The 27,392-nt window shown below is 43.3% G+C and overlaps 2 protein-coding genes across 6 annotated transcripts in view; one reads left to right on the forward strand and one right to left on the reverse strand.

The window, feature by feature from the left end:
* Positions 1–8,778, forward strand: part of plcg2 (phospholipase C, gamma 2) — a 54,822-nt gene extending 46,044 nt beyond the window's left edge. For all 3 annotated transcript variants that reach the window (XM_026172484.1, XM_026172483.1, XM_026172485.1), the window contains exons 27-33: positions 2,198–2,401; positions 5,578–5,717; positions 5,857–5,965; positions 6,451–6,615; positions 7,375–7,463; positions 7,549–7,712; positions 8,120–8,778. In XM_026172484.1, coding sequence (XP_026028269.1) covers positions 2,198–2,401; positions 5,578–5,717; positions 5,857–5,965; positions 6,451–6,615; positions 7,375–7,463; positions 7,549–7,712; positions 8,120–8,162 — 914 coding nt within the window. In that variant the 3' untranslated portion in view covers positions 8,163–8,778. The remainder of the gene's footprint in view (positions 1–2,197; positions 2,402–5,577; positions 5,718–5,856; positions 5,966–6,450; positions 6,616–7,374; positions 7,464–7,548; positions 7,713–8,119) is intronic.
* Positions 8,779–9,666: 888 nt separating this feature from the next.
* Positions 9,667–27,392, reverse strand: part of cmip (c-Maf inducing protein) — a 59,995-nt gene continuing 42,269 nt past the window's right edge. For all 3 annotated transcript variants that reach the window (XM_026172486.1, XM_026172487.1, XM_026172488.1), the window contains 13 exons: positions 23,704–23,808; positions 22,241–22,696; positions 22,080–22,145; positions 18,681–18,707; positions 18,539–18,587; positions 18,352–18,459; positions 18,139–18,255; positions 16,969–17,109; positions 15,567–15,614; positions 15,329–15,475; positions 15,120–15,225; positions 14,958–15,028; positions 9,667–13,695 (listed from right to left, as the gene is read on the reverse strand). In XM_026172486.1, the coding sequence (XP_026028271.1) occupies positions 13,642–13,695; positions 14,958–15,028; positions 15,120–15,225; positions 15,329–15,475; positions 15,567–15,614; positions 16,969–17,109; positions 18,139–18,255; positions 18,352–18,459; positions 18,539–18,587; positions 18,681–18,707; positions 22,080–22,145; positions 22,241–22,696; positions 23,704–23,808 (1,495 nt within the window). In that variant the 3' untranslated portion in view covers positions 9,667–13,641. The remainder of the gene's footprint in view (positions 13,696–14,957; positions 15,029–15,119; positions 15,226–15,328; positions 15,476–15,566; positions 15,615–16,968; positions 17,110–18,138; positions 18,256–18,351; positions 18,460–18,538; positions 18,588–18,680; positions 18,708–22,079; positions 22,146–22,240; positions 22,697–23,703; positions 23,809–27,392) is intronic.

A 27,392-nucleotide genomic window follows, 5' to 3' on the forward strand; every position in this document is an offset into this window, starting at 1 on the left:
ACATGGCAGCACTGAATGCACATGTGCTGTATCAAGCATGCACCGGGACGAAGGAAAGACGGGTGGACTTCCTGGTGGCGCTTGCAACAGAGTTGGCTCACTCTCATGTAGCTGCGAAGAAGGCAAGAAAAGAACAGTTGCTTCGGGCAGAACCCTCCACACCTAACCCTGGAAAAAGAGCCACGTGTCAGGTCAAACACAACTGCAAGAAAAATCAGGCCACTGTGCGATGTGTTCGCTGCAAAAGATACACATGTGGTAAATGCAGACTACAGATACCATGGCAGTGCCAGGATTGTGAGTGATTGCTGAAAATGTTGAATTATTTGTAAATATGTGTACAAATGGTTGGTTTTTTGTACTGTTTTTATCAATAAATGTCAGCAACAAAGGACATACACCCATGTGTTGATTTCTCCCCAAGATGGCAAACTGAAACACTCCACTCCCCCACCCCCACTCCCCTCCCTCCAGAATTCCTACTTAACAGCCTAATATACATATGAATGACTAGCCAATTTAGCTTCCACTTCCACCATTTGACTGCTCTCTGGGTTTTATAGGTAGGAATCCCTAAAATGATGGCTCGCGGGGGTTTAAGTTGTACAAACAGGATGTGACCAAGAGGAAAGATCTAAAGACAGACGGTTTCCTGTGATGCACTGTCTCAATCTGGAAATAGATGCTAAAACTACATTCGCACCACAATTGATTTCTGTAGGTTCAGAATGACTCGGTGACATTTCCAAATAACAGATCTGCAATATCAGCTTCTAAACCAAATAAGCATCTGAAGGGAAAAAACGCGGTTAAATCTGAAAGCGTCTATAAACCTTTATTTAATCGCGTTGTACCTGAAACTCGTTTTACAAGAAGCTTGTGTGTAGCATTTATTTGATACTATTTAGGTTCATTTTTAAATGTGTTACTTTCAAAAACAGGAAAAGACCAATTTGAAGTGGGCACAGTCACATGAAACAACGCCACGGCCACTCATGGTTAGAGCCCCAAAACCCACAATCATCGTTTGATGACCACCACTTATCATGTGGAGTGTGGTTACTGAAAGGAAAACAGTAAGATGTGCTGCTGTGAGCAGGATTTGTATCTGATGGACCAGCTTCAATGTTCTGTGCTTGTTGCTCATTTTTGTTGAGCATGACATCCAGTTCAGATAAATTCAGTTAAATTTTATTCCTATGGAGCCGATCAACATCAATAGTGAGAGAAAATGTTTGCTGCTGTGTTTTGGGTTAAGTTAAAACCTTTAATGGATCAATAAAGTCACCGAACAGTGAATTATAACACAGCAGCCTGAGACAGCTCTCTGGCTCCTCTTATTCAGCAGCATTGCACATCGACAAGTAATCGAGGGCCATTACAGTTTTTATATGGCAGCGGACTAACTCGCCCGATGTTCTTGAGACTGTGCAAACACAAAGTGTGCAGTTGCGGTTTTTGTCACTCTCTGATCAAAATTGACTGAACCAGCAGCAAAAGAAGATCAAAACTATGCTTCTCGTTTGATAAACAACATCATTTAGTCCTTCTTACTTTGGCACTTTTGCTTCCACCACGATAAAATCACACTTCCTGTGCAGCTCTTTCTGTCTCTGTGTACTTCAAGACCAGAAATGTAAACTTTTACAAATGATGCCAAACTGCTCTCAGCCGTGTCTCTAATAAAACCTCTGTAACTTTGCTCTGCTTCACTTCAGCAGCATCAGGTAATGTTCATATGTTGATTCATGGTTTTCTTCTGTTTTTGATCTACTGCAGAATATTTAAGGTTATCTGCTATAAAAAGCCAGAACAGGAAAATCTGCTTCATGTTTTTGTTTTATTCTCAGTTACTTCCACAGAAAAGCGTCTGCTGTGATGCTTCCACCTCTGATAAAGTCTCACAACTGTCAGCTTTGTTTTTATACAAAGATCTAAAAATATGGATTTGTGCTGATAAATGATCAGAATTATAATATTTCTGACTGTCTGAGTGAAAATGTGTGAGAGGGTGGGGTTTAGATGCAGTTTAGACATGCATCCTTTCACAGTCTAGTCCCCAAACAACCATCCCTCTGAAATAAATCCAGTTAATTTGTTTAGCTCACTTTAACTAAATGTCAGCTCCCTCTCTTAGCAAGCAGCGAAGGTGAGGTGGCTGAACCACTGAACTCCTCCCCTCTCTCCTGCTCTGCAGACAGTTACAGCTACAAGGAGGTCCGCTCCTTCGTGGAGAACAAGCTTCCAGGGAAGAGCCGCACCAAAGACTTCCTGCAGTACAACCGCAAAGCTCTGAGTCGTATCTACCCGAAAGGCCAGCGCGTCGAGTCCTCAAACTACGACCCTTACCCGATGTGGGCCCTCGGCTGTCACATGGTGGCTCTCAACTTCCAAACAGCAGGTACAGCAGTGCTCATTTATCACACAGCGGAGGACAAAGGAGACAGTTTTGAGGGCTTTATATTTATCTTCTTATGACAAGAAAACATTCAAGTGAAGCAAAGTACAAAAACACGCTAAAATATTTGTGACAGAATATAATTATAAATTTAGAATAAACCTCCGCCTGTAGGTTGAGCAACACGAGGATCGGCACATTGAAAGGACATGAAAATGCAGAAATAAATAAGTCTGAGGAAATAAAAGTGTGAAAATGGGAAATAATAGAGGATTTAACACTAGCATCCCCCAGGCTTCTACCTTTCTACCTATAAAACCCGAGAGCAGCCAAATGGCTGGTAGGCTTTTAGCTAGGCTTTAGCTTCAGCCAAGTGGAAGCTAAATTGGCTAGTCATTCATATGTAAATTAGGTCGTTATCTGGGAATTCTGGAGGGAGGGGAGTGGGGGTGTGTGATTGAGGGCGTGGGGGAGCTGCTAAAAGCTGTGCACTTCCTTTTGTGTTTCATCTTGATGCATTCTCAATCATCCAGGGAAATAAATCTCCAAAAGTCACCAACTTGGAGTGTTTCAGTTTGCCATCTTAGGGAGAAATCAACACACATGGGTGTATGTCCTTTGTTGCTGACATTTATTGATAAAAACAGTACAAAAAATCAACCATTTGCACACATATTTACAAATAATAATAAAAAGTGAGTGAGTACAATTCAACATTGTCAGCAATCACTCACAATCCTGGCACTGCCACGGTATCTGTCGTCTGCATTTACCACATGTGTATCTGTAGCAGTGAACACATCGCACAGTGGCATGATTGTTCTTGCAGTTGTGTTTGACCTGACACATGGCTCTTTTTCCAGGGTTAGGTGTGAAGCAACTGTTCTTTTCTTGCCTTCTTCGCAGCTACATGAGAGTGAGCCAACTCTCTTGCAAGCTCCACCAGGAAGTCCACCCGTCTTTCCTTCGTCCCGGTGCATGCTTGATACAGCACATGTGCATTCAGTGCTGCCATGTCAATCATGTTATAAAACACGGCGACTGGCCAGCGCCGTGTTCCTTTGCGGACAGTGTACTCCCGAACCATCTGGTCCATCACATCCACGCCACACTTTGTTTTGTTGTAAAGGGAGACAGTGTTTGGCTTCCTTTTGGTGGTGTTATCAGTCTGAACCACGCCGTGCATGCTGCTAAGAATATAGACTGTCTTCTTCCGTTTGGCCACATACGCCGTCAGCGTGGCAGCAGAGGTTGAAAACACCTAAGAAATAAGATAAATTGTTATTTCCATAGCACTTTTACACACAATGAAACACATAAACATAGAACCACAAAAGACCTGCAACATACCTGAGTGGTGAATTCATTGCGATCTGTCTGTCTAGTGGATTGAGGAATTTCCCTGCGAATCTTGTTGACTGTGCCGAGGATGGTGGTTTTCCGTCCAAGAAGTTTTTGCGCAAGTGAAAGCGATGTGAAGAAATTGTCCGTGGTAACATTTCTGCCCTTGTCTAGGAATGGTTCCATCAGCATCATTACTACATTTTCAGAAAGTCTCTCCCCAGTGGGACGATTGGGGTCCTTGCCAAGATATGGGAAGACATTGCAAATGTACTTGGATTTTAGGTCGCAAGCCACCCAAAACTTGATCCCAAACTTGTCAGGTTTACTTGCAATATACTGCAGGAAACTGCACCGAGTCTTTGATGGGAAAAGCTGTTCATCAACGGTGATATGTAGACCAGGGTTGTAGCACGTGATGCAGTTGGTGACCAATGATCCCCACACACTGGAAATTGCAGCAAACTTATCAGTCTTTGCTCGATTTGCTCCATTGTGGCATCAATCAGACCACTGGTATAATGTTGAAATGTACTCACTCACTTTTTATTATTATTTGTAAATATGTGTACAAATGGTTGGTTTTTTTTGTACTGTTTTTATCAATAAATCTCAGCAACAAAGGACATACACCCATGTGTGTTGATTTCTCCCTAAGATGGCAAACTGAAACACTCCAAGTTGGTGACTTTTGGAGATTTATTTCCCTGGATGATTGAGAATGCATCAAGATGAAACACAAAAGGAAGTGCACAGCTTTTAGCAGCTCCCCCACCCCCTCAATCACACACCCCCACTCCCCTCCCTCCAGAATTCCCAGGTAACAACCCAATTTACATATGAATGACTAGCCAATTTAGCTTCCACTTGGCTGAAGCTAAAGCCTAGCTAAAAGCCATTTGGCTGCTCTCCCGGGTTTTAACATCCCATTAATACAAGAAATCTTCTATTTGTAGTATCTGAAAGCTTATTTCAGTATATTACTCCACTTATATGTAGTATTTTGGCTATGAATAGCTTTATAAACCCATATATTATGTGTTTAGAGACACTATGTCTTTGTCTTTTGAGCTTAGTTACAGTCACGGTAAAGAGAAAATACACTATCTGTACATTACTAAGAATTTAAGTGTCAGGACAAAGTTTAAAAAAAATCTAGTCTTTAGCAGGTCGTACATTTGGGTTCGTATGAGCTGAGATGAACAACAACACCTGACGCTGTGTCATTATTTAGTTAACTAGGGCTAAACCAACATGCAGAAGCAGTGCGTCCACCCCATGGTTCTGTAGCCTGTGCAGTCTTTCAAATACCTGTTCTCTGTGTGAGGTTAACAAACATGTTGGCCTGCTCTTCATTACAGTGTTGCTTCAGTTCGTTTGTCCACAGCATCTCAGTCGGGCTGTGGGACTGATGGGCTCACATCTGACTCCAGAATACATGAAAGGCGTTCAAGGAGTTCAACGTTTTTCACACGTTACGTCAGCACCTTGTCTTAGTTTTTGTTCAATAAATAATGGCACAGTGCAACGTGTCACGTGTTGGGATTCATTTAAAGTTACATTTACCTCATTTTAAGGCCTACTGAGGACCAGGTCATTTTATTATGTCCTGATATTTAAAGATATGCTGATGGGTTGCCAGTGCATCACTCTGCACTAAAGCTAAACTCAAACTGCCCTCTTTATGTTGTCTGTCATGTCTTTGGGGGATATCTGTCTACTCCAGCTGAAAAAATAACACAGGTTACACTATCGAGTCTACCTGTTAGAAAATTATCAGGATTTGCCTGAAGGAGAAGTGACACTGTGAAGTTATTCAGGTTCTTGTGTCCACCCAGATAAATACATGCAGCTGAACAACGCCCTCTTCAGTCTGAACGGACAAACGGGCTACGTGCTGCAGCCGGAGTTCATGCGTATGGATAGCTACGACCCTCATCAGGACAAGAAGGAAGTCAAATACAAAATTGTGGTCAAGGTGTGCCGCCACACGCACACACACTCTCTGTGCCTCTGTCATGATTATGAGTCACGTTCAGGGTCCACTTATGTACAAAAATGCACTTTGGGCCTGATTGTGTGCAGAGAATAAGAGCAGTTGTGTTCGTCCCTTGCAGGTGATTGGTGCCAGGCACCTTCCGAAGCCAGGCCGCAGCATCGCCAGTCCATTTGTGGAGATCGAGCTGTGCGGGCACACAGAGGAGAAGTACAAGACCATCGTCTATCGTAAGGAGATTCTCCAGCAACCTTTCTATTTTCCTCTGTTTCATCTAGTTTTTCTCTAACTATTAAAAATGTAGCTTGTGTTCGTTGTTTCAACGCTTTCTGCAGGAATTAGAGATTTGAAAGAAGATCGATGGTAAAATTGTAATAAGGTTGTGTTTGTTGTGTATCTATATCAACACTGAGATTTGCCTCGTCTTTGTGGGGCTTTCGATCTCACAGTGGAAAAATTGTGGGACGTGGGGGGCTGGAGCCTGTCCCACCTCTCACAGGGCAAAAGGCGGGACGACCCGGGAGAAGTCGTCCATCACAAAATGTAATAATAATAATGAAAAACCTTAAAATAGTCAGAGCTCGAGCAGCTTCGGCCTTAGCTGCAATTCTGCGGGAACTTTTATTCTTTTCAGCTTGAGGTTCTGGGGACTTTTAATTTAATGGGGACTTGAGGCTTCACAGGTTAAAGCTTTGCACGTTTCTGCCCCCTGCAGGTGACAATGGTCTGAACCCAGTGTGGAAAGGCTCAGAGCGCATAATCTTGAGTGTGTATGAGCCTGAACTCACCTTCCTGCGCTTCATCGTCAACGAGGAGGACATGTTCTCAGACCCCAACTTTCTAGCTCAGGCCACGTTTCCTGTGAAAGGCCTTCGCTCAGGTGGGAATTCATACACGCAGCTTCTGTTACCGTCACTCTCAGGTAGTGCTCGTTATCATTATTGCATGAACTGAATGTTACTTAGAAGCAAGATTTAATGCACACTGAGAATACTTTCACCTGAGAACTATATCATGTGGAGCTCAAGTTAATTTCCTCGTTCACCAGTTTTCTCACAGGTGTGCTCGCTTTTGCTGTATTAACTTTTTGTATGGGGCTCATATTTTAATAAGAAGAGACACTCCACGTCTCAAATTATAAATAATGAAAGAGGTGAAACAATCCTGAATCATTTGATATTTAAGTAATGTTAGACAGTGGCTAGCTCATGTCTCTTGTATCCTGGCCAAACTTTAATGTAAACTTTTAGATTCTTGGTAATCGGGGAGTTTCCACTCTGAGTGTGACGCAGCTTTAATATCTAATTTTAGCGGGCTTTAGTATTTTGAAATTCCACAAAAGACTGACACCACACACTGAAGTGACCTCATTTGGAAGTGAAATTAGGTTGTGACTCATTTTAAGACTTTTTAAGTTTAGAGGGAACACAACTCACACAGTCACGTTGAAAACAACGGTTTTTTTGTATTTCTGTAAAAACTAAACTAGGTCCATCGTTACTGCTTAAGATTAAAAAAAATGTAATTTTTAAAAGTGATTTTAAAAGTCGAAATGAACACGAATGAATCAGGTTATAACACAAATCAAGGTGATGTGAATAAATGAAGGAAATGAACTGTTTTGGGTTTGCTTCCACAGGTTACCGCTCTGTCCCTCTGAAGAACGGCTACAGTGAAGACTTGGAGCTAGCTTCTCTTCTGGTCTACATCAGTGTGCAGCAGGCCGGGGTGAGTAACGCACCAGGAGCGCATCGACGTTTATGTCACTGTGGCGGGATTTCTGTGATCTGCTGACTCGGCACGTATCGTTCAGAAAGCGGAGGAGGAGTTGTACTCGTCTTCCAGCCAGCTGAAGAAGAAGCAGGCAGAGCTGGGCGAACCCTTCCTGTACGACACACACAGCAACCTTCAGCGATCCTCCCTGGCTCAGCCCACCAACAACCTCATGAGGAAGGGCAGCACTGGTGAAAATCCAAGGTAAGTCTGAAAAGTGCAGGAATACTCTAGCAGCGACAGTCTATTCACGGAAAGGACCCCGTTCGTCCGCTGCTGTCGTCTTCGGGTCTTTTGCCAAGCTTAGTGATATTTTGGTTGATTTTGCTGCCGCTAACATCCCGCCTATCTATCAGACTAATTTCATTGCCGTCAGCGGATGGCCTGCTTCACTTCAGTTGAGGTCCTTAGGCTGCCACAGCTTCCAAATTTCAGTGGCGAGCTCAGAATAAACTGATTAGGAAATTCCATCCATAAAACAGCTTTTTGGTGGATTATCTAATTTGCATTTCATGGTGCATACTGCAATATGTACATATACTGTAATATATGACAACTAATTTGTGATACTTGTTACTCTCTGCTCTCAATCTGTCCGTCTTTCTCTCCAGGTCAAAAGAAAAGAAGATAAACAACAGTAAATTTTACTCCTGAGGACTCATTTGTCTAACCTGTGTGAGCAGCAGGCTTCAAATCTAGTATCAATGTTTGCTATGGGAGCTGTGATCTGGAAGAGCTTTTTTTTTTTTGCCATCTTTCCACCGAAGATGGCAACATTCCAGTATCCCGAATGGTTTTCTATTTATTTAAGATTGGAAAAAAATTGTTCCTAACGTTTTGGAGTTTTTGAAATATGGAATTGCTGGAGGAAATGTAAGAGGCCGTTACAACGGTCCAAGTAGCCAGCGTTGTGCTTGATATGTTTGCATTCAGTCTGTTATCAAACTGCATCGTGTTACACTGATGGTATTTATTTTTCATTAAAGAGCGGAGTCTGAAATAATGACGATTTCACTGCAGTGGCTGTTCTGCTGCCAGGGAGCTTGTGTTTAATTCATTTTAGTCATTTTGAATGTGGTTTTTTTGCTGTGCAGTTTCACCAGTGTGACGTTTTTCTTCAATGTTTGTTTGATATGGAAATCCGATCTGTAATCTCATGCAGTGAGTGTTTCCTCTATTTAATATGAAGGCAGATTGTGGTTATAGCTGTCCCAGAATTCCTCTGACTTCCTCATGAATCGAGTCAATAAAGTATGCTTGGTGAACGACATTCTTTATCTGTATTTATTGCATTGTTTTCTGCTCCACCGCATTTTAAAGTAGGCTGCAGGGACAGCAGTAGGCCAAACGCTTGAAGTGAGGAGCGTAGAGAGGCCTCGAACGAAAGAGCAAGTCCTCCATCAAACACTGGGGAAATAATTACCTGTAAGTTTGCTCACTTACAATTTTTAACAAAACATATTCCATAAAGGAATATACTTCAGCCTGTGGATCTCCAGCTTCTCTGAAGACTCATAGGCTGAAGTACAGCATGGAGAAATATGGAAGTAATGAGCCTGTAACCCTGGTAGACAAGAGCAGTGCAGCTAAACCAATGACAGATGCATCTACTGAGCATGAAGCGTGTGGCTGGACTCGAGACAGAGAACGAGTCCCCAGCTCGTCTCAATACAGGAGATGTTTGCAACACTGCCCTGTGCTCCATCTCCACTACCAGCATCACTGAAACCACTACTGCTCTACAACCACTTGGGTATAAGATCAAGGATGCAAGCAGAGGAAGACAAAGGCTGGAAAGATGTTGATGCGAGTTGCAGAAGGGTGTCAAAATGAGGTACAGCAAGCTGTCCATAACACAGGCTCTAGATGCTACCAAACAAAGGCTGCAAGCGCTGAGAAAAAGGCTGAAGAGATATACCGGAGAAGAATAAATGGCCTTCTGGCAAACCTGTGGCGTCCAGGTATCATCTCATGCAAGCAGCAGTGACTCTGACTCCAGCTAAATGAGAAGAAACTGTCCAAAAAGATGAGGGAAACGTGTCCACCTGCAAAACCATTTGTGTTTCTTCTGTTTTCTCACTAACAGCTAAAGCTTCATGTTTTTCCCCCATTACACTGATATAATAACATGAAGAAAAGAAAAAACACACCCGGTTGATAACATATTCACAGACAATTTATTTTTGATTGAAATTATTTCACATCATAGTTGTTATTTTCCTGTTGAAGATCTTTTGTATTTTTATTACAACAGCCACAGAGCAGCAGCAGCAGCAATAATAATAATAATAACTCGGCAGGAGAAGCAGATCAATGCGACCGAAAGACTGAAAAAGAGAGAGAAACATGATGGGCGCCCCTTTTCCAGCTGCCAACAAAATGATTTTACTACAAGGAATGGGAAATAAAGTTGAAGTAGTTGCATTTTTTCAGTCTGTCAGGTTTGTCTGACCCTGTTCCTTCCATAACAATGGTTAAGACTCGAGCACAGCTGTACATGACGCAGGTGTGGTAGAAACTTTACAAAAAAATGTTTTTCTTATTTAAAAAAGGTGACAGATGAACGGGGAGGAAAGCTCAGTGAGCTCCACAGGAAACAGGAGACATGGCCGAACAGGAGAGACGGTACTTTTCAACCAGCACGTTCTATAGTAACACTTAAAAAAAAAAAAAAAGAGAGAGAAACATAATCATCTCAACATGCTGGACCCCAGGCTCACAGTTTGGACAAGTCAGCGTGGCCCAAAACAGCCCACTGTGGGAAATGGGCTCATCTGCTTTCATGCCAAGTTTGATGAATTACCTCTGGGATTAAGGGTGAAGCTACAGCCAAGCTCGTTACCTCAGCCAGTTTCCCTACTAGTACAGTCTCTGGAGGAAAACGATGCTACGCTGCACTGAAGCTCAGTGTTGTGTTGCAGGTTGCTTGTAGCCTAAAAGCTGCATCACAACCTGGAGACCACCAGGTGATGTTTGTTTTTCTGCTTTCTTATTTTAATGGCATTAGTCATACACCCTGTAAAAACCCCCATAAAGGCCACAAGCACACTGGTCTAGCAACAAGGATGTTTAAAATAATAGCGTAGCTGGATCTGGATCTGGATCTGATCCATTTAGACTTCTTCCCCCGTCCTTTGTGTGCCTTGGAAGCAGTGCGAGAAAACCCTTCTAGTCTGTTTTAGCTCCTCCCTCCTCCAGCATGACATCATAAAGACCCTAGACCAGAAAAAAGAAACTCGTGGATTACTCGCACATACCTCATTATCTGAAACTCTGTACTGGAAGGACTATTTTACCTTTCGATAAAGTCAAGGTAACCATTTCTCCTGATACGCTGAGCTAAGCAGCCGATGGCTGTGGCTTCACGTCAACCAGATAAACGTGATATTGGTATCAGGATTCTTCATGTCACTCTTAAAATAGAGTCAAACCGTTCATCCTTCAAAACCATCGGGGATAAAAACAACTGCAGTAAAATCAGACTGAATCATCGGGTCGCTGATGTGTGGAATCTCCAACTTTATTTAATATGACCACAGTCAGCGTGATCCTCATACGATACGACTCGTGATATAAAAAATGGCCATCGTTTAAATGATTAAATCTCGGCTTCAGTCCAAAGGCGCCAAGTGTCATTGGCTGTTTTAGAAAATCAACTTTAACTGCCTCAAACAGCAGGCTCGTGGGTAGATCCTGGCTACGACCAATCACAAAACAGCCGGATGGGATCTCTCCATTTCAGTCCTCAGCCTGGTGAGATAGTGATCAAACCCTTTATGGTATTTTTACAAAACAAAAATTACAAAATAACGAAAAAACATATTCGATGACGCGGCAACATTTACGTGCAAAAAACCTTAAACAACAAAAACACCGGAAACAAATGTTTGATTAAAGTGATCGAATGAGAGAAACATAAAATATAACACACATTGAAAACAGTTTTTTTAGATTACAGAGCACTTTGTGTGAAAAGAAGAAAAACAAAACAAAAACAACCACACACATTAAGATGAAGGCAACAACAGCCTGCCGAAGAAAAGGAGGCTGAGAGAAAAACAGAGAGGAGATGAAGAAGGGCGAGGATTCAAAAATGGTTCAAAGAGAGAAAGGAAGGAGACGACTATATACACTCATATGTACATCATACAGGATATGAAAAAGAGCACGATGTCCTAAAGCTAGACCCGAAGATGGCCGTACACAAACCGCACCTACAGGCCAAACAGAAACCTGTCGTGGCACCCAATAAATAGGAAACAAAGCGCTTCGTAGCGGACGGCGTCCTGTCCTCTGATTCAACAAGCATCTGGAGCGTTGCCCAGGTCGACACGAATAAATAAAATGGATGGATGCAGTTGCGCTTGCCTTGAGTTTCCAAGACAAATCCGCCCAAACCACGCGCACACGGGGAGAATAGATCCTGACAGACTTGCAGTGTGTCAGGGCAGTTACCACATCGTATGAAACGCTGCCACAACAAACAGGCAACACTTTGAGGGAATGTACACAGGCAAATAGAAGGTGCCCCACCCTCCCCGATTACTCGTCCCTTATTGTGATCGAATATGTACAAGAATTTTGTCCCATCCTCTGATAAGAATTAGCCTAAAAATGTCATCCACGTGATATGGCGTAATATAAATACAGCAGAGTGATTCAAAACAGGTCGTGGGACAGGTAAAAAGACAAGTGACTCATCCGCTAGAGGCACTGCGACTCCTCCGCTCAGGACAGGGGGTCGGAGAGGCAAACGGCATCAGGGGGGCGACACCACGCTCAGGTTTGCCTCAAAAAAAACAAAGCAGAGGAAAGACGTTTGGCGAGTTCTTTGCTTCAAAAGCATCCCAAAGCACCTGCACGGCGGGGACCAAAAACGAGAGGGGGATATGAAAATATACAACTCTCAGCTGGTGATGGGTCTGGTTCAAACAGGTCCGATTTCAGAAGTCCACTCTGAAGTTTGCCACCGCGGCTTTGGTACATGGACGTCCATGTGCGGCGGCGACCTGCGAGGGCTTCTTGGATAATGCGATGCAAAAAACCCCAAAAAGCTGTGTACTTTGATACCTCCCAACGAAATCCAGGAAAGACAATGTGTCAGAGGTTTTAAAGACAACTTATAAATATCAGTCAGTCCCAGACCACCCAGCTACTGCTACACAACTGTCCTATTAAATAGAAACAGGAGAGCTTCAGCACGCACACTGAAGGCAATTTAAAAAGGACCAAATATTGCCATCACCCTTGACATTCCTGCAAAGCTCCCAAAATGTCATCGTTGGGGAGGTGATGGGGAGGGAGGTGGGCATCTCCTTATGTTTTCTATAGAAAGACACAATATATGAAAGCACAGATGTCTGGAAAAATATGTTAATTCAAGTTGATAAAAACCGTTTTTGTTTTCTTTTTCTCCTTTTCGCGAGTTGTACATGAGGAGTAGGCACAGTCTTCTTTTCTCTGAGGTAGCACCTCATTTTCCCAGTGAAAGATTGGAAAAGGCCGGAATTTGATCCCGAAAACTGACAGCAAAGAGAGAGCGAGGACTCGATAACAGTTGACCGCGTCCGTCGGGAGAGCTACATCGTGGATCGGATCAAAGACGAACTGGAAGGCGAGCTGCTGCGTCCGGCCTTCGTTCCATGAGGGGCAAACGCCAGCGAGAGGCTCCGGGGAGGTGGAGCCTTCCTCGATTCTGGATTTCATTATGAGGTGCACACGCAGAGAGGGAAAAAAACAAGAGTGATTATGAAAACTGAGAGACTACGTATGAAAGGACGAGGCAAAGGGTAAGGACAGAGAGAGCAGGGTTCCAGTATTTCAGTACATCGGGTCCTCTCGTTCTCTGATGTCGTTTGTAAAAAAACAAAAAAACAACAAGGGCCTTCGAGGTAAGAGGAGCGATGAGTTTCACAAAGTTCCTTCCCGGTGACGGTGTCACTTTGTGGGATCGGTGATGAAACTGGTGACGGCTCCTCCTCATAGCAAGCGTCTAATCAGACGGGGTGATCCTCAGGCCGGGTGATGTTAGGGTTCCTGGTGTAATGATGGCGTCGATGTAATGTGTGAGTTTGTGTGTGATCGTGCTTGTGTGTGTCTCGGCATGTAAAGGGGCTGCTGAAAGCTTGGCCGATCACCATGCTTCAGTGTACCGAACATCAACATCCTTCAGGTTAGGCAGTTTGGCCTGGAGAGGAACACAAACAATATACACTTCAGTTGAGATCAGTTTTATTTAAACAGCAACAAATTCAAACAGGCGCTTTAAATTATAAGATAAAGGCCCACTAATAAAGAAAAAATCCCAACAATCAAACAACCCTCCTATGAGCAAGCACTTGACAACAGTGGGAAGGAAAAACTCCCTTTTAACAGGAAGAAACCTCCAGCAGAACCAGGCTCAGGGAGGGATTTCATTCATAACTGTGCTTAAAGATTCAGTGGAGGGCATACAATAACTAACTAAAGCACCAAACAACTGATGCAGATGCACTGATGTGTTGCATGAAAAACACCAGCAGAGAGCAGTCTTTAATGGCGATAAGTGCAGCTGAGCTCAGAGAGCTGTGAAACACGGAAACAGGAAGTAGTACACCAACTATTTTAACAACTACTGTTTGTCAATATTTTAGCATTAGTCCCAGTGATAAAGGTGAGCCAGCAACATCGACAAAGCTGTGTTTAAGCTCCTTAGCATGCACAACAACAACGCAAGCCCAGACATGTCTAAGAGCGAGAGCCACGTAAACACTAAGCTACCTAAACACCCTTCACGGCATCACAATCACTGGCAAGAAAACTGTTCCTACTAAAAGGTGAAAACAACTCGTTTCACCACTGGTGACAAAAACACACTGCTGAGTACAGCCAGGATATGAAGGCACACAAGGAGGAGATGCTAGCAGCTGCTGATGTGCTGCCCAAAAGTAAACAAATGACCCCTCCGAGCATTGTTATTGCTCGCTAGCTGCACTCCATGTGAGAGGAAGAATAAACAGTGGATGGAAATTTCTGGTGCAGTTACATAGTGGAAAAGCAGAGCTTTAAGCAGCTGGTTAAAAAGCTCAGCCAAGAATCAAAATCAAAATATTCCTCAGATTCAGTTTTATTATGTGACGATACTGCCTCGACCGCCTCGAGGGATTGTGCAGCTTAATGTTAAATGATCAAATTGACTTTAGCTGTCAGTTAAGCACAGTTTAGCCATCATGGGGTTAGGTGTTGGTGGCTTTGTCAAAACCATTTATTTTCACTGTATTAATACAAAAAATATATATATGCATCTATCAGTCCATTCAAAATTTATCTGTGTAGACATCAGATATAAGACCTCTCTTCAAAGCGATAAAGGTCCCGAGGCGTGCTTTTTTCCATTCATTTAGCATTAGGTGCCACACAGAAACAGAACAGCAGGAACCTTTAAAGAACCTTTAACACTGACTGAATTACCTTGAGGTCCTCGTATGTGTCTGCTGTGAGCTTGGTGCTGTTCATGTTCAGACTGCACAGACTCTTCATGGCTGAAACAGACATTTGCACTTAGAGTTGACACACACACTATCAAGGACATTCACCGTGTCATAAAAATGCTTCCTATGCAAGATGTCTTACAACTGAGCGCCAGGAGACCAGCATCAGTGACGGGAGTCTCACACAGGTTCAGAACCTGAAGGCAGGCCAGATGCTCGGATAACAACCTCAGTCCTGCATCCCCAAACTGAAGCATGGAACAAAGCAAGGAAAGGGCAGCTGTTAGGCATCTGTAGACTCATAGACAGTCATGATTTCCTTGTGCAGCTGTTTGTGTTGGGTCCGTTTACCTGTGTGGACCAGAGGTTGAGCTGTTTGAGTGAAGGCAGCTTGATGAGCTGCTCAGCACAGGCACTGGTGACATTGGTGAAAGCCAGGCTCAGGTTCTCCAAGTTCCCAAAAGAACCTGAACTGAGCAGGCGGGCCAGGTCCGCATCCTAGAGAGGTGATGACAGGTTATTGTAAGAGTCAAATCAAGAGTTTTGCTTCTTTTCTAAGACGGTGTCTGTGTCAGCGGTGTGATCTCACCGTGGACTTGGAGGGCAGAGTCAGCCGGGTAGGGCCTCCTTTTCTTTGCTGAGGAGAAAATAGAAAGAAAGATGGCGTCTGAGCTTGAGGCCTTGCAGGAATCGTTGCTAACAGTAGATGGCACGTGTGAGCAGCTGCAGGCGTTTCCCACTGAGGCACGTCTATGATCACCTCGTGTTTAATTTCAGTAATAAGATGCTTTAAAAATGCTTCCCATCCTGCTTCAGTTAGAACCACTGATAAAAACTTATTCTCCTACAAAACATAAACGTGGTGTTTCTGGGGCAAGATTTTGGCCTGCACAGTAATGACCTGCTGATGAAATTCAGTTCTGCGTCATCAATTGGGAGACAGATTATTACGATTTAATCTTAAACGGCATTTTGTTTTAGCTCTATTCTCTCTCCTTCACTCACAAACTCTCCTTACATCCATTTTATTCAATTATGTAACACTGCATTTCGAGTTTATTGAGAGATAACGGTGTACCGCTGTATTGGTGTGATAAAGAAAACAGCTGGTTACTGGGAAGGCCTTTTAAATAGGAGGCGAGATAAGTTATGGAATATAGACATGTTTATTTGAATTGCAAATAAATGGAGTCTACATATCGGCGTAAATGACGTATGTTAAGCAAATATTAGATAAATGTGTTGTTTTATCGCTTATTTTAACAACTATGGCAGCAGTAACAAGCAGACGCTTTTTTTAATATAAAGTTGTTAATTTTACAGATTTAGACTGCTTTGCTTCCATAACATGCCGTCTTTTTCAGATTTTTAAATATAAAATGTGCGTTGTGTAAATCGTCTCAGGAAATGTAGTGACATTCATATCAAATATATACTAAAAAACACAAACTTTTATAATTGGAGAAGAGTACAAGAGTCTAAACTTTACTGTGAATTTGAAAAGTGTGTGACAACCATACATTGTAAGCACACTGGCAGTTTCACATGCATGTATTTTCTGCAGATTCTAGCTATCATTATTATTATCATCAGGTTCTCCATCACCCGTCTCTGCTGCTGCTCTGAAGGAAGGAAAAAACTACAACCTCCAAAGATTTTTAGAGTAAACGGCAGGATTTTATATCCAAACGTGTTCATACACATAATATTTAACATGTGAATGCGTGTAAATGCACCTTATGTCTTCCTTTTGTCCCTAATGTGTGCATGACCTCTCAGACTGTCAACAACCATCACCAGTGTGTTAGAATTGCAGACTGACAATTATCTACAGCCAGGTCACATGCGTTACTGACGACACATGAATTTGCAGTAATGAGAAGCTGGTGACTTTATTTTTCCGTGCGCCGCAGCAGTGCGCCGGCAGCAGCGGCTGCAGGCCTCGGCGCTCCTACTAAATAATGGGAGTGAGAGGTGGAGTTGGAACTCACCAGCTCTTTGAGCTCTCTCTGTCGGTCGCAGAGCTGCTCGTACATGCGGAGCCCCACCTGGGTGCTCTCCAGGGTGGAGATGATCTGCAGCTGGGTGTCTTTATTTTCAATGATGTTGTACTCCAGCATCAGACACAGGATCTGGAAACATGTCATGCACAAGTTAAAGCTGCTGATATACTGAAACACCAGAACATGCGATGAAACCAACACGTAGTGCAGCCCAGTGTTGGTAAATGGATTTTCTACTCTTAATCACCTCAACCTGACTCATTCACAAATTCACACAAGTACTTTTTTCTATGTCTAAGACTCACATTCACCCTCCAATTAATCCTTTTAGAGCAGCTTGGCATCCAGCATGTTGTCCAAGGATACTTTGGCATGCGGACTGGAGCAGCCAGTGATCGAACCACCAATTAGTCAATGACCTAAACTACCTCCTGAGCTACAGCCATGCCAGATAGTAATAATAAACTCCCAAACTGCACATGGGTGGACTAAACAGAGACTAAGGTGAGAATAAAATGACCAAAATGCCATGCAAAACAACCGCAAAGAGTCAAAATGTCCAAAATAATGAAATGATCAGAAAGCGAGATGTGGAGAAATGAACAAAAACAAGACAATATAGCAATAAATACTAATTTTAAAAGAAGAAATGATTAAAACGAGACTGGAAACATCCACATAAAGAGGTAAAGTGACTTAAAAGTGAGACAGATATGGCCACAGTGTGGCCAAAAAAAAAGTTACTAGAGTGAGGAAACGACCGGAAAGTGAGGCTGAGGAGCAACAAACCAAATGTGATGCAGAAAATCTATAAAGTGATAAAGACTAAAATAAAATCTGTACACAAACTACTGCGGTGACACTAAATGACCACAAACAAAAACAAAGAGATAAAAAATGGCCTCAGAAATGTGGTCAAAAGTGTCCACCACATGAGCAGGATGACCAAAATGTGAAAACGTACAACCAGAAAGTGATAAATTACAGAGATGTGATGCGATAAGACCAAAAAGGTTAGAATAAAAACAACCACGGAGCAGTGTAGAAACACCCCACAGTGACCCAAAGAATCCACAAAAAGACACACAACTGCAAAATGTGTATATATTTAGGAGAGCAGGACATAATTCATGGTTATAAGGTAGAAAGATCATCCACCTCCACCATGGTTTGGTTTCCACGGAGGGCCAGCAGCATGCAGGGGCCCAGCTTATTTTCAGCCAGAGAGAGGAGGAACTTCTTGGTCTTATAGCAGGAGCCCATCAGGATATGAACCTGGAGGATAGAAGGAAGAGCAGGAGGTGGGTCACGTTACAGTTCAGCATGACTGTGTCGATGCTTACGTGTGTGCATGTGTGTTCATACACTCACCATACTGGCAAAGAGCTCTCCGTCGTCATCACAGGCCACGCCTCCTGGACTGTAGAGCTGGAACCAGCCATCTTTCCCTGAACGCACGCTGAGCAGGCAGGAGTGGACCTGGAAAGCACACATACAGGGTGACTCTCCTTTCTTAGGCTTAAAGCAGAGATCAACCTGAACACACACACACACACACCTCCTGCCGAGGGTCCTCTGCAAACCTCTGAATGACATATTTCAGCTCCCTGTTTAGAGACAGAAATATCAAGACACAAAGGTCAGTTTGTTTGAAAGCTCGAGTTCACCTCATTTATCAGGAGCACGTCTCGGTTACTTACTTTGTGAATTTGGCATGTGCAAGAGCCCTGCAGAGAAGACAGAGATATGTGAGGTGTTACAGCCTTAAATACAGGAACGCATTTTTACATGCAGCGTGACTCAGAGCTGATCTTTATGGCACATCCGTGCCTTTCTGGAAGCTGACATCACGTCTGCGCTTTCTCTAACGGTGATGTAAAGCTGCTGACACAGAGGCATGGTGTTACTTTGTGTTGGTGGATACGGTCCACATGCAGAGGGAGTGCAGAGCTCATTAGGACTTTCCCTGCACTTGTACGCATGACTTCTATGAACTGTTTGTTATCAGCGATTCCCAAATGGCGTGCCGAGACACCCTGGTGAGCTGGGAGATGAATCCAGGGATTCTGGGACAACTGTGCATTTTTGTTACAATGCACAACTGCACAGAAAGTCATGAATGAATTACTTGACTCTGTGTGTACTTCGCACTCGTTTCCTCTATAAAAATATGCCACAGGTTCTGATCTGCAGAGTGGATCAGATTCTTGTGAGGAGCCAATGACAACCAGAGACCATCTGTAAAAGATGGAGCAATGCTACTGAACGTCCCCCCCACTGTTGTCATAACACGGAGGGCCATTTTTCTAGGAAAAACCATGTTGGTGCTCATCAGTGCGTCACTGTAAATATACAAGCACAGTAAAAAGAAAGCACAAACTTTCTATTGGAAGATTTTTACATATCGACACTTAATAAATGATCTAATCCTTAACGGGTCTTAAAATTAGGAAAGTACATCCAAGAAAACCTGACATGTTACACTGTGCCAGCATGTATTAAACAAAATCTAATTCAAATGCTTTAGTAATGTAGTAATGTAATCATTTTCTGCAATGTAGCTTTGCAAGCCTGAGCTATGCTGCCATGTTCTTCAGAGAGAAGAGGCGTTCTCCTGCAGGCCTTCCAAAGAAGCCCGACTTATTCAATTAACTGTATTTTAACCTTTTATCTAAGCCTTTGAAGATTGCCTTGGATTTTTTGTCATGAATCTTTCTCACTGTACAACAATGGATTACAGATTGTTTGGAAACGGCCTTATAACCTTTCTGAGATTGATGCACAGCAACTGTTGCTCCTCTAAGATGATGTCTTTCTTCCTTGGCGTTACGTTAACACACACCTGACTGCTCCAGAACTGCAAACTGCCGATGCCTCTGCTTTAATGGAGCCTTAATCAAGTGCATCTGATGTCCTGATACATAAATCCTTACAACTGACAGTCTTTTCTTATAGCCATGACTATAATTAGCTGGTGCACAATAACATGGAATGCACCGAAAGCTCGTGTTTACATATTTGTTAGTTTTTACAGCATAAAACATCCCGTTTCCACCTTATTCAACAGATTTCACAGAGAATGTTTCGTTCTCATCTAAGTCATGTCTGTGACTGCCAGACTGCCACAAACATTCACTTGGCTCAAGGATGAACGATTAGATCGTGGCGGTCAAAGATAAAGGTTGCTGTGACCTCACAAAACATGTTTTGGCTAGCAGTAAAGAATTTCGATGCTGGTCACTGAAAAGTGTCGAGTGGAAAGAAGCGTCACCGGTTAACCAAACAGCTTCCGTTGCTTCGTTTGTCTATCACAGAAGCTTTGGCTGGCAGACCGCGGTGTTTCCAGACGTTTTGAAACGGTGGGAGCACGACTGAAAACACAGCAAGAAGATCCCACAGTGAAGCAGTTCAAATATCATTTAAAAGTATTATTTAAAAAGACTTCATATAGCTATTAAAAAACCCTCTTTGTTCGTGGCATTATTCATGTAGTATGGGATGATAATTATGGAATCATTAACGTGTGAATAACAACTTGTCATGTGTTAATTAGTCCTCTGCATGCATATGCTTCTCACTTTGTACGAGATGACTCACTCTGTCCAAAGCTAAAGGGTTCTGGGGAATATTGTTGCTTTTCCTAATGACGCCTGAAGACATCAGCCAGGTAACAGTGGCGCAGGTGGGTTCCCCAGTTAACGAAACAACAAGTTGTTGTCTAGTTGCCATTAATGAAGCTCGGGATCAGGCAGCCAATTACAAAGACAGCTCTGGGCTACTTATGCCTAACAACAGCGGGCTCGCTGGGGGTAGGAATCCGCCCCCCACCCTAGTCTGCGATCCTTTGGGAAGCACGGTAATGTACCTCACCACGTCAGCAGTGACACCCCCACGGGTCCTCATCAGAAATATGTGCACACCCTGAGAGACAGCGACAGCGCGTCTGTGGGGACTGGCTTGTTTTTGGAACCAGGCTCAAGTGGCCACAACAGGAACTGCAGTTTTTGTTGGGCTTCCGCACAGCTTCACTGTTCAGCCCCAGAGGCACACGTTTGGTTTTAATTGACGTTCCCACAGCAGGAACCCCAAATTCTCTGCTGTTTGGAGCAGTCCCCAGTGCTCTGTGTAGTGCAGCGGTCCCCAACCCCCGGGCCACTGCCCGGGCCGGTCTATGAGTCGTTTGGTACCGGGCCGCGAGAGTTGAGGCTCCGGTGTGAAATTTATGGTTTTCAGCGTTTTTATCGTTAACTCGCTTTGCCTGGCTCTTTCCCCTGTTGTAGCTGCGCGTCTTATTTTGAAAGAAATATTTACGCGTTACCATAGCGACCAGAGAGGAGGATGTTACTCTGAATGTCGTTGGCGCATTTTCAGGAGGACGCTGCTAATAAAGTTACACAATTACACAGTGAATTCACTTTTATTATTATATTTACAAAATCCCACAGTTTGTCTCGGTCGTATCGTTTTATTTTGTTGTATTTATCCGTGGCACAAATAAGGTTGGGGACCGCAGGTTCAGTGGCCTCAATGAACACAAGGTGCTTTTTGGTCTTTCATCATTAATAACATAAATGATATTATCCAGCATTCTAACTCATACAATACTTTTTGATAGTTCGACACATTTTTAATAAGAAAAAGACGTTTTTTGGAGATTTTTCTCCAAATCCGAGTTCTGTCCTTTTTTTCTTGGTCATTCAGATTAAGATGAATGACTGGATGAGTGAGTAAATGTGAATATGTGAAAACAGAGGAAAAATGAATGCTCTGGTACGAAAAGGTTTGGTGTCTGAAGGCAAAGTGATGGTGGGTGTTTTCATCAAACTGGATACTAAAGTTGCTTTAATCTGCTGAAATGTGGAAGTGTAGTCTTCACTGTCTACGCTGTCTTAATTCCACACATAAAAGAAGTTAAATTCCTTTTTATTAGTCTGTCATTTAGCCCCACTCAGCTAATATGTGTCTGTGTGTTTATGAATGGAGCCTGCTCAAGCCATTGGGTGACATCATGGTGGATTTATCTGGTTTTTTTAAATTTGCATATCCTATTATATTTGCAGCGTGCAACATATGCTACATTATCTATGATGAACACTCACTCTTTAGGGAAGGGGATGGGCTGCAGCAGGCTGGCCAGAGCAGGTCTCCAGTCGTCATAGTCTGACCTACAGTCACAAAGCAAGAACACAGAGTCAGTGTCACCCTGTCAACCCGGAGAAAAATGGTTTTGGCGTGCTACAGCACTGACGCATTAACTCACAGCATCTTGAGGATGAGAGCGAAGCAGCCCAGCACTCGGTCAGCCTGCGCCGGCAGCTGGATGGAGAGCGTGTTGACGGCCGGGCTGACCAGCAGACAGTCGATAAGGTTGGGTTCGCTGTCGCCCCTCGTCGGCCCGCCCTTCCGCTTGGTGTTTGCCGAATTGTTGTTCCGCTCTAGCTCCACCAGGATCTCGCTGGAGTTGACGACGGAGGGAGGAGGAGAGAGCGGCAGGGAGGACGTCGGAGAGGAGATGGGGATGGTTGGAGCTACGGGGTTAGTGGGGGCTGGGGGAGGTGGCTGAGGAGGACTGGGGGTGGTAGAGAGCGGTAGGATGGTGGCAGGAGGTGGCGTTGGGGGTTCGGGCCGCAGCAGGCGTAGCGGCATCGGGGGTTTGCGGTCGTTCTGCTGTTGACAGCCGTTTCGGATTTCCTTCAGGCTGGGGGAGTTGTCCCGACTGCAACGAGCAAGAGAGGAAAACATCGGTCATGCTGGAGAGCGTGCATGAAAAAGCGTAAGCGCAGATGAGAGACGCAGGTGAGGTGCAGCTGGAGGCAGAAGCGATGTTTCCTGGAGTGACAGCTCCTTCGTGGGTTAGTGCTTTGGAAAAAGTGGCTCCTCTCTGGGGTGAACAGCGCTAAAGGGATGGTGATAATGAGCTGAGAGGGCCCGTCAAACCACCAAAGAGTCCAGATGGGAAACACCAGAAAGACACATTTCAAAAAAATAGTTCTAAAATAAATAAAAACCAAGTCCAAAATGCTGATGTTGAATGTTAAATCCACACACCAATGGCTGATGCCACAGCATCCACAAGCACTGAGCTGCATTTAATAAGAAGCAAAACTGGAAACTGTGAATAGTCCTGCAAGAACCCAACAAACCTCAGGTTATTCTTCTTAATAAACATAATCAGCTTATGTATTTAATTACTTTCCATTTATTCTTTTGTATATAATTGCTCATGTATTTCTGTGGCACTCTGGAACATTGCAGATTAGTTTAGGGCTATAAATGGCATAATGTGGTCTGATGATCGAAACAGTTACCGTCTGCTTTCCTGGTAACATCTGCAAATTGGTGTTTGTATCGTTTCCTTCATATTAGTCCTACAAGATGTGGGAAATTACCAGTCATGTGTTTGTCTAATCAATGACAACGTGAAGGCAAACAACAGAATAACCCTTCTGCTGGAACAGCAGCAAAAAGGAGCCTTAGAAGCAATGGTGTAAATACTCTCGATGAATGCTGTGCAGTGAGCTTTCTCTAGTATAAAAAGTGCAAAATGAAAACTCTGAGATGATGCAACAACAAGCGTACAGGCTGAGTGAGAGTTGGAAAGAAGAGAAGGACGAATGTGAAGGTGGTAAGACGAGTAAGCGTTTATTAAATGAGTTCAGGGAAAAGACAAGAAGCAGAAGAAGAAGCAGATACTGTTTGCGTGTGGATATGGGCGTGACTGACCTGTTGATGAACTCCTCATAACAGGAATAAATGGCAGCCAGACACACTGCCACCAGGTTTGGCAGGACACGTGGGTGAGGGCACTGGCCTGTGGGCCCGTGCATGCTGCAAAGCAAACGTGCAGGTCAGAGGACGACTTGCAACTTATCTAAATCCAGTGTGAGTCTAACGATACTCGTCCTCTAAGCTGATGCTAGAGGACTACAGGGAGTGCAGAATTATTAGGCAAGTTGTATTTTTGAGGAATAATTTTATTATTGAACAACAACCATGTTCTCAATGAACCCAAAAAACTCATTAATATCAAAGCTGAATGTTTGTGGAAGTAGTTTTTAGTTTGTTTTTAGTTTTAGCTATTTTAGGGGGATATCTGTGTGTGCAGGTGACTATTACTGTGCATAATTATTAGGCAACTTAACAAAAAACAAATATATACCCATTTCAATTATTTATTTTTACCAGTGAAACCAATATAACATCTCCACATTCACAAATATACATTTCTGACATTCAAAAACAAAACAAAAACAAATCAGCGACCAATATAGCCACCTTTCTTTGCAAGGACACTCAAAAGCCTGCCATCCATGGATTCTGTCAGTGTTTTGATCTGTTCACCATCAACATTGCGTGCAGCAGCAACCACAGCCTCCCAGACACTGTTCAGAGAGGTGTACTGTTTTCCCTCCTTGTAAATCTCACATTTGATGATGGACCACAGGTTCTCAATGGGGTTCAGATCAGGTGAACAAGGAGGCCATGTCATTAGTTTTTCTTCTTTTATACCCTTTCTTGCCAGCCACGCTGTGGAGTACTTGGACGCGTGTGATGGAGCATTGTCCTGCATGAAAATCATGTTTTTCTTGAAGGATGCAGACTTCTTCCTGTACCACTGCTTGAAGAAGGTGTCTTCCAGAAACTGGCAGTAGGACTGGGAGTTGAGCTTGACTCCATCCTCAACCCGAAAAGGCCCCACAAGCTCATCTTTGATGATACCAGCCCAAACCAGTACTCCACCTCCACCTTGCTGGCGTCTGAGTGGGACTGGAGCTCTCTGCCCTTTACCAATCCAGCCACGGGCCCATCCATCTGGCCCATCAAGACTCACTCTCATTTCATCAGTCCATAAAACCTTAGAAAAACCAGTCTTGAGATATTTCTTGGCCCAGTCTTGACGTTTCAGCTTGTGTGTCTTGTTCAGTGGTGGTCGTCTTTCAGCCTTTCTTACCTTGGCCATGTCTCTGAGTATTGCACACCTTGTGCTTTTGGGCACTCCAGTGATGTTGCAGCTCTGAAATATGGCCAAACTGGTGGCAAGTGGCATCTTGGCAGCTGCACGCTTGACTTTTCTCAGTTCATGGGCAGTTATTTTGCGCCTTGGTTTTTCCACACGCTTCTTGCGACCCTGTTGACTATTTTGAATGAAACGCTTGATTGGTCGATGATCACGCTTCAGAAGCTTTGCAATTTTGAGACTGCTGCATCCCTCTGCAAGATATCTCACTATTTTTGACTTTTCTGAGCCTGTCAAGTCCTTCTTTTGACCCATTTTGCCAAAGGAAAGGACGTTGCCTAATAATTATGCACACCTGATATAGGGTGTTGATGTCATTAGACCACACCCCTTCTCATTACAGAGATGCACATCACCTAATATGCTTAATTGGTAGTAGGCTTTCGAGCCTATACAGCTTGGAGTAAGACAACATGCATGAAGAGGATGATGTGGACAAAATACTCATTTGCCTAATAATTCTGCACTCCCTGTACATGGTAACTGTGTACGAGCTTTCTGGGGGTACAGCCTCACCTGCACTTAAACAAAACACTGTATACTTGAATTCTTTAGGAATGCCAGTCACTAGTGACCTGTAAAGGATAGCTAGGAATGCTAGTGATTCTACTATGAGTGTAGCGGGCTACACCTGTCACGCTGGAGATGATAAGGACAAGACAATGACGGTGTTAGCTCAGAAATGCTACCGATTTGGCTCAAAATACTAGTCGGCAGTTCCAGGAAGTGTAGAGGTTGGTAAAAGTGAGTGGCTTGTCTCACGCAGTGAGGAGAAAGGTCATGCTGGTGTCGAGGAGGGAAATTATTTTACTGCTATTGTTAAATAATTGTCATTGCATTAATAATATAATTTGCAGCATGGATATTGCATTCCAAGGTTTAAACAGTGTCTCTTTCAGAAAGACTGAGTTGCAGGCTGACAGGAAGTTGTATGCAGAAGTGAAACCAGGAAGTTATTTTGAGCCGCAGGCTAAGACGAGACTTTAACAATGTAACAGATAGCTTTAAGAAGGCCTTAAGATCAGATCATTTTATATTAAGGTTTTAGTAGAGGTTCTTGATTAAAACATTTATTTAGTAGAAGACATACACATAGTCTCAGTGAGCTTCTGGTCTGGTAAAAGGTCAGAAGTGCAACAGGTGAATTGAGAAAGAGCATGTGAGGTCAACACACACACACACACACACTTTAAATTAGATTTATTTAGAGGAAGAGGTTAGTTATGTTTGGTTGTAACTACAAAATTGTCTCGACAAGAAAGAGGAACAATTCATTTTAAGATAAGAACGGAAAGTACCAAGCCATGAAAATAGGAGATGATTTTCTGGGTGAAAAGTCATGATGATGTTGATCTGATCTATGTATAAAATGTGTCTGTGACGTATGAAGGGGCGTCAGTAAACAAACCCTGATGCTATAAAATATCTGTTCATGCTTTGATTAAGTTGAAGACTACTGGCTGTCTGCGTACAGAGTGTCTTCCCACGCGTGTATTCATTAAAATCATCGTTTGACTTCACCCGGCCGGATTGGTGTGGTTATTCTTCGATCACCTCTTGTACCCTTCCTCAATAATGAATCTTAACATTTGGGGGCTTCGTCCGGTTATTGGGGAAGGAGAGTTGGAGGTTTGGACGGAGAAATCCGGGGTCTTAGGTGGTCTGACGGGCAGACATGAATTCCAGTGGTCTAAGTGAGTGGGCATAAGCCGGCTTATCCAAAAGGTAAGGCACTACCTGTTGAATTATTTCCAAAGTGTGCCAAATTGGACATGATAAAATTTAAGTCTACTCACTGAAGTTACTGGTGGATGTCTGTTTTGATTTTGATGAAAATCTCATGAGTTGAAGCAGTTAGAGTTCTGCTAAGAAGAAATGAAAGTAGTTAAGAGTCTGATAAGAAAAGTTTAAATAATGGGTTGAAGTCCCAAAGAAATTGAGTTAGAGTCTCAAGTAGTTGGTAGGGAATTGGTTATTGTGTTGGTTAGAGTCCAAATTTGGTCATAAGAGTGGACCTGAGCGGTCAAATTGGCCACTAGGTTGCACCTGCCTCAGTTATACACTTGTTTCGGGTGTTGATTGTTGTTTCAAAGTATTATAAATTATTCTAGAACGGCAGTTCGAGTCTGCTAGGAAGCGCAGTGCTCAGAGGTAACGCTTGCCAATGTCAAGGACGCTTAGACATTGTCCTCGAAGAGGGATAGTCAGTTGGTCACTGTGGAGTTTGGGGCACTCCAGAATAACTAGGAGTTAGAATCTCCTTACCGTTTGCAACGGTATCTGCGCTTTTTTGGCCAGCAGAAGTGGACTTCGGGCGTGTAACTTTAACCTAAAACTTCAAAAAAGTTTGGGTTGGTTGACGCTTTTAAATTGAGTTAGGGATTTTAGAAATGAG

This window comes from Astatotilapia calliptera, chromosome 7 (genome assembly GCF_900246225.1).
Source record: "Astatotilapia calliptera chromosome 7, fAstCal1.2, whole genome shotgun sequence".
Lineage (NCBI taxonomy): Eukaryota > Metazoa > Chordata > Actinopteri > Cichliformes > Cichlidae > Astatotilapia > Astatotilapia calliptera.